We start from the raw sequence: 7,348 nt of genomic DNA, 5'->3' as shown, positions 1-7,348 counted from the left end.
ATTTTTCTTTTGCCTGGGTGGCAGCTCTATGCTTCTGTATCTGAGGCTTTTCAATGTGGCCTCACAAAATTATCACGACTACAACAACCGTGAAAAGAGTTGGATGGACATTGCTGCTCAATTGCAGCTGTCTGCCAATGTTTTTCATTAGCAATTTAGCAAAGTTGATGGTGGTGGTGTGTGTGTGTCTGTGTGAGTGAAAGACAGAGAGGGAGAGCGAGAGACAGATTTTGTATGATAAGCTTCATGTTATGGACGCACAGTGTGAGCACTCAGGTCGCATAAGAGCATCGGGCCGTATAGTGTGAGACCCTGCATTGTGCCCTACAAACTTCTAACCTCTGCGATTCAGTCGTAGTTTGAGAAGGAGGTGAATAACGTGACTGAAAAAAATCGCACAGTGTTTGCCCAGCTTAATGCAGACTGTTTAAACTAAACAAGCTGCTGTTCCACATAATAAACCCTGTCAACCACAGTATTGCCTTCTGATTTAACAGTTAAAGCAGTAGAGACGAGCTGTTTACATGTGCGTGGAACTCTACTTTCATTAACCAGGCTAGCTGTTAGCTTCTAGCTCACAATAGCTAACCAGCAAGCAGTTAAAAGCTGCGGAAACAACACCCACAAACTTATCCCACTACAACGTAGCGCTGAAAATATGACGTGATTCTAGTTTAATAAAAATCGGGGCTCGAGCTCGACACAGCTGCTGTATTATAAGACTGAGATCCAACTAACCACAACTAAAAAGATATTTAGAGTAAACTTATCGCAACACGTTTCCTCAGGTTACATGAGCTGAGTTTTTTCTCACTGAAAAGTCGGTTTGTTTTGGCTCACACTGAAGAAACCGACACTGAAGACATAGCTGTTCTTTTGTTCTTTATTTAAGCAAAATAATCTTTGTATATGAGGCCAAGGGGTTCATCCTCTTCAGTTCTAGTGGAGACAGTTGACTCTGCCATGTTTTCATGTGTTTCTTCTTTCCGTGTGTCCGCTACTTTAAAACGCTTGGACCGCTCTGCCCGCCACAGTTTCAAACTGGTCATGTGACTACATGGCCACATCTGATTGAGTTACAGGAAACTCCACTGGCGGCATGATCCATTATTAGCAGTATTATCTAATGTGTGAAATTAATCTTTTTTTTTTTAAGTAACGAGTCGAATATTGCCAAATTTAGTGGAGTAAAAGTACCATTTCTTCTTCACAAATGTACTCAGGTAACAGTAAAAAGTAATGTGCAAAAAAGGTGCTTTAAAAGTACATTTCTTTCAAAAACTTACTCAAGTAAATGTAACGGAGTAAAAGTAACTCGTTACTACCCACCTCTGATGGCTGTTTATCAGCTACAACACCAGGTACCACTGGGATGTTAGCATTTTTTACAAGCTGGGGTTGTTAGCCCCCAACCTGTAGGTTCCAGGTGTCTGACCTCTAGAGCCCCTTTTCCATTAGTACTTACTCGGATTGTTTTGCCTTGGTTTTCAGGGTTTTCTTTTAGGTCATAATACCTGGTACCAGGTACTTTTTTACTACCTACTCTGCTGGAACCAAGCAATTCAAGGCAATGCCAAAGTGTGACTTCAACAGACTACATGTCACTGATTGACTGGTCAGTGATGTCACTCATTGAGTCATGAGAGTGTCTCGTTCACAAAAGTCAAAACTGCCATTTTTGAAACCTGACAATGAGGGGAAATGACTGCAAAAAATAATGCAGTGATTATGTGACACACATGCACACAGGGCTCGAGAGCCTGTCAGTTGTCTCTGACTCCAGTCTGGTGGGAAGCCCTTCATGGCCATGCACATGATCATGGTCTTCCCCTTACAGAAGGCTCAGAGGAGGACTTGCAGCTGTGGATTTCAGTATAAGTTTCAATTCCTTCTAAGTTTTTATTTCCTCTCCCAGCTCCGTAACTACAGCATCACTGCTGAACCATGACAGCAGAAGGTTTCAGTACTAAAGATAAAAACTTGCACAAACACTTTAAATTTAGCATAATTAAAAAAATGCAAAAGTTGAAAGGTTAATCAGAAAAAGGTAAAGTCAGGTGAAGATTTTTAGTTTGCTTTATATTTATTTGCCAGTTCAAACCAAAAGCTAATGGGTTAATCATATAATATGTAGGGTGAACAGTTGAAAACAGCTGACTCTGTGTGTTTGCGTATGTGTCCTGCCTCTCTGCTCTCAGCTGTTTAGAGGTCAGTGTTGATCAGTGTCTGTAAAGGCCTTTTAGAGCCACACACACACCAACAGCACAATGTCTCTATCAAATATAAAGAAACCGCATTTATAGGTGATGACATTAACTGGTACCTTTCTGAAAAATCTCTTAAATTTCTAATTGCTGATGCAAAACATCATCAGTTTAGAATTTCATGAATTTTAAAGAGAAACAAATCAGAATGACTTCACTTTGACCATCAGTGGACTTTAGACTGAAGTTTATTAATGTCAGCAGTGTAACAGCTACCCACTCACACAGTGATGTCAAAAAAATACAAACGTTTTCTTTATTGTATGTCATTTTTACATTTTATATAAACTTTTCTGAGAAAAAAATATTGTATTAATTAGTTTTTCTGAAAGGTTGAACTACTACTTTCTCTTGAATCACTCAATGTCACGGTTTATATCTATAGATACAGAAGACATAACAATTGTTTTTATTGATTTATTTGTTCATTGTTTTTTCAGAGTTTCATAAAATATCATATGATGTATTGACGAGTCATCAAGCGGAAGAAAATCCGAAAGTTTGAATCTTTGTTTAGTCTGATGAGAGAAAGAAAGAGAGAAAGAGACAGTGATGACTGAGAGAAGAAGTAAAACAAAACCAGCACCTTTAGAGTCCAAACTCCAGGTCACAGTGACTCAGAGTGGAGCAGTGAGCTCTATTCTGTGAGGCTCCATCACCATCAAGGCTAAAACCAACCACAATGTTTATATTCAGAGCACCTGTTATACTGGTACCAGCTGAGAGGTAAAAAAAACTAACTTGCTTATTACTGATAGTTATTACTGATACTCATCTAGCACTTGAGTATCAGGGATTCTAGGCAGTGGATCAAACAAAGACTTCATTTTGACCACCAGTAGAGTTCAGGAGGTTGCGACCACAACCCTGCACTTTTTAAGACAATGGATCAATGGACAGAAGTGCCCCACAAGAGTTTTCCAAAAGTATTTTAAATCTATAAATTCAAAAGTCCCTTTTGTCAAATCATCTTTCTTGTCTAAAAACTTTGGAGAATTAAGCATTTTACCTCATAAACTGTCCCCAATGCACATGAAAGAGCAGATAAGATTACCAAGTGTCCCACGTTATGTGGGAATGCACAACATTTATATCTCCTGTTTAGATATTTTTTTAATTGTATTTAATCTGATAATCTAATTCTGCATTTTGTCCAGTGACTTTGAATAAAGCAGGTAAGCGTGTCATCATTCAGGATACAGCAACCCGTCACGATCTTTTACTGGTTATGTTATGCTCAACAGACGAAGTCACCACAGAGTCATACATGATGGAAACCACCACAAACAAAAGTTAATGCACCTACAACTACTTAAAACTGGGTGATGCTGGTGTGTGTAATAACTTTTTAATCTTTTTCTCTGAGTTTCACTTGTAATTAAAGTAAAAACAATAATGTGAAGTGATACAGCACATGTGAGTGTCTCCTGTGTCCGAGAAAGAAATGCGTTTATCTGAGGAAGCATCGTAAGGTTGATCATCAGATCCATCAGCAGCCAAACTGAACACATGAACGTCACTATTAACATATTTATTTAATTTATTTGAAGCAAATCATTAATACTACAAAGTAAGTAAGTCTAAAAATGAGTGACAAAAACCTGTTTTTAACAATTACCTTTCATTTTATTTATCATTTTTCCTTTTTTGATGTTCACAATGTTGTTTTGTATTTTAGGAAATGGAAAATAAATGGAAGGATATTTGACTGAATGTGTTTATTATTTAAATATTGTAGGGTGATTGATGGTTCACTGGAATTGGTTGGAATTTTTGTATCCAATGAAAACAGCTGATTTTATGAATAAGTCTTTATTAAAAAAAACAATAAAAGAAGCAGAAAAACTTTCTGAATGAAATGTGTCATTAGAGCAAGAAAAATGGATAAAAATGAAATTGTTACAGAATGCAGAGAGCAGTAAAACCAGTGTCAGAGTCCCAGTGAGTTGAGTCAGGACTAGGAACACTCATATTTCCTCAGTTTCTCTGAGACTGAAGTCTGGGAGCCCTGGGTGGCCTCACAGGTCACAGAGCCCACCTTCTCCCACTGGTCTGCAGGGAGCCTCAGGGTGCTGCTCCAGCTGTAGAGGCGGTCCTTCAGCACCGCGGGGCTCCTGCTCTCCTCCCCACTGATGCTGCTGCTGCCATCCACCTTCCAGGACAGCCTCCAGTCTGAGGGGAAGCCCTTGTTGGCCAGACATGTGATCGTGGCATTTCCATGCTTCAGCTCCTCACTGGAGGGGGGCAACACTGTCAGAGTGGGACGGACATCACCTAGAAGACACCAATCAGATTACAGGACAGGGAGCACAGAGCACAAACACCTGTACTGTACACCTGTACTGTGAGAGCGTTTTTCTCTGTTAAGAAGTTTCTGTCAGGTGTTTTTTCTGCTCCACCAGTCATTAACTGACACATTGTTTCACTTCCCTTTAAGAAACCTCTCATGTATATCAGCACAGAGAGAATCATCCTCTCAACATTTCAGTCACTATTCAACAGTTCAAGTAATTTCAAACATATAAAACAGTATCTGACACAATAAAACATCTAAGAATTTACATATTTTTAAATTCACATCTTTATATTCAGTTTTATTTAGTGTCAATTTTAACTCAGTCTAACCAGACACAAGAGGAAGAAAGTTGTATTTTTCTACACCACAAGTTGTTTAAATATTACTGAGTAAGAATGAGATAAAGATTGAGATAAAAATTTCCAGCAAAGCCGAACCCATCCTCCCTGATATAAGATGCAAAATAAAGACCATAATTATAAAAATTAGTAAAACAAGATATTCTTTTGTATTTCAATCAAAATTTACTAAATAATGTACAATATTGTTTTTAGCTGGAAAAAATAAATAAATGAGTCATTATAAAAAAAACCTCTGACTGTAGAGTGACACGGCTCTCCAAATTAAACCTTGAGATTCAAAAATTAAAGAAAAAAAAATCACTTTATCATCTGGATAACCTTGATGTTTCATAACCTTTGCAGTGAGTTTGAAAGTATTTAAGTAAAGTAAATTCACTTGAATATGAAAAGTGAAGTAAAAAAGTAAAGCAAATTCTTAAACAATAAAGTTGCAGAAGTTTTAAATGTTACTTACATCCAAATTCCAGTCTGGTTCCTCCACCGAACGTGAACCACAGTGATACAAACTCATTGAGCCGCCGTACAAAAACCTCTGACTGTAGAGAGACACGGCTCTCTGACTCTGAAACAAACAAACTCAACAAAATAATTCACTGTTTGTACTACTTTTGTCAGCTGATATAAAAAAAGACTGGAAAAAGAAGCAATAAAACACATTTTAAAATCTATAATCTATGAAACCAACAGCAGAATGTTTCACATTTTTGTCAGGGTACAAAATGGTGATTTAACTGGAAAAAAGTATTCCAATGTAGCTTTAGAATTTTGTCAATTTTATCAACATATTTCAAATAGAATCATAAATATAATTAATAAATAAAATGCTACGTTATATAGACAAAGACAATATTCACTTCATGCTGTATCACTGATAATTTAACCAAGGGATTTATTATGATAATAAAATTTAAGAAAATTCTTTGGGTGCATGATACAAACAAAAGCAGTACAGTCATGTAGCACAGCCAATATTGCAAACACACCAACTAGTTAATTGCTGAACAGCATCATCAGATTGATCCAAATCCCAGCTGGAGAGAGAGTAAAAACATGACTTTGATCTGCGTCCTCATCTGGACTCTCCTCTGCTGCTGCTTCACAGGTAAAGTCCAGAGAATCAAACTCCTCTCCTCTATCAACATCTGTCCCTCTGAAATGAAGCCCACAAAACCATGAAGCTGCTTTATGTTTTTGTCTGTGTATCCTCAGAGTCCAGAGGACAGATCACAGTGACTCAGCCTGGAGCAGAGAGCTCTGCTGTGGGAGGAACTGTGAACATCAAGTGTACGACCAGTCAGGATGTAGTGTGGTGGCAGATTTCTTTTCTTGTGTATTAATCACATATTTAATCATATCACATTAGTTATAGTAATATCACTTTCTCACTGAAGCAAAGGCTGCAGAGGGGACGCCCGGCTGCAATGGGTGCTGAGCTCAGCAAAGCGGCTGCAGGAGCTGTGGGGAGGTTGTGTCCCAGGAGGTGGTCTGGGTGGAAACTCCAAAATGGGTGAAGTATGTGTTGTGTAAGAGAAAGATGTTGACAAGGATAAGAGGTTTTTATTGTTTGTAGTTTTTTTTAAGTGGTTGTTGGCTTTTCTGTTTTTTTGTTTTTTGTTTTGGATGGACCACTGGGAGGGAAACCTCGGGAATACGACGCCTGATTTCAGGACTGTTGTGGGAAGGACTCTCTCCTTAGTTTATGGTGTTTAACACTTTTACACCACAAGGAAAAGGCTGGACGGCGAACGCGATTGTCCACAAAACTGAGCTCAGCAGTACGGCCACCTCCGGGTGGTCCGGGCAAATCCATGTTTTGATTGCATGATATTTTTTTTCTCTTTCAGAAATATGGGAAAGAATACATGCAGTATGAAGTGTGTAGAAACTGAGGAATGCAGTAAAGAGAAGAGTGTGTGAGAAGTGCTGTAGGTGTGTGTATAACAGAGAGTGATGTGTTAAAATGTGGATAGAAGAATAAGAGATGGGAAATGTTACCAATGCGGGGGAGAGGGGTCACTTCCCCAGAGAGTGCCCCGAAAACAAACCTGAGGAGTGTAGACGACCACACTCACAAAATGACGACAGGGTGGATGCATCTATGCGTGTTTCTCTGTTTTTTAAAGGAGTGGAAAGATGACAGCAACAGCCTAGGTTGCGTGCTGATTTAGCCTTTTAAATGCCACTTTCTGTGTCTGTGAGTTTACCAGAGTTGTGTTATTTATTACCTAATATTGCCAAACCCAGAGGTCACTGTGAGAAAGTGTGTATACACCTGTGCAGCGCTAACATTCTCTTTTCTACAGCAGAGCTACTCCGGAGGAGACGCCCTGATGTTGCATTGGAAATGATCTAACTAACCCTTTTCTTTAAGAAAGGAGCCTAGTTCTGATGAGTTGACTCATGGGAGTGTCCATTCGTCAAGAGGA

The 7,348-nt window shown here is 38.7% G+C and overlaps 1 gene segment (V, D, J or C); it reads right to left on the bottom strand.

Annotated features, from left to right (window-relative positions):
- Positions 1–4,130: 4,130 nt before the first annotated feature.
- LOC134619828 (Ig kappa-b4 chain C region-like) lies at positions 4,131–6,732 on the bottom strand. The segment is given in 3 exon segments: positions 4,131–4,538; positions 5,377–5,484; positions 6,702–6,732. Coding segments are annotated over 3 exon segments (456 nt in total).
- Between the last annotated feature and the right edge of the window lie 616 nt (positions 6,733–7,348).

Source organism: Pelmatolapia mariae, linkage group LG22, assembly GCF_036321145.2.
Source record: "Pelmatolapia mariae isolate MD_Pm_ZW linkage group LG22, Pm_UMD_F_2, whole genome shotgun sequence".
NCBI lineage: Eukaryota > Metazoa > Chordata > Actinopteri > Cichliformes > Cichlidae > Pelmatolapia > Pelmatolapia mariae.
Note: the sequence above shows the minus strand (reverse complement) of the source record. Positions and strands in the feature narration are given on the sequence as shown.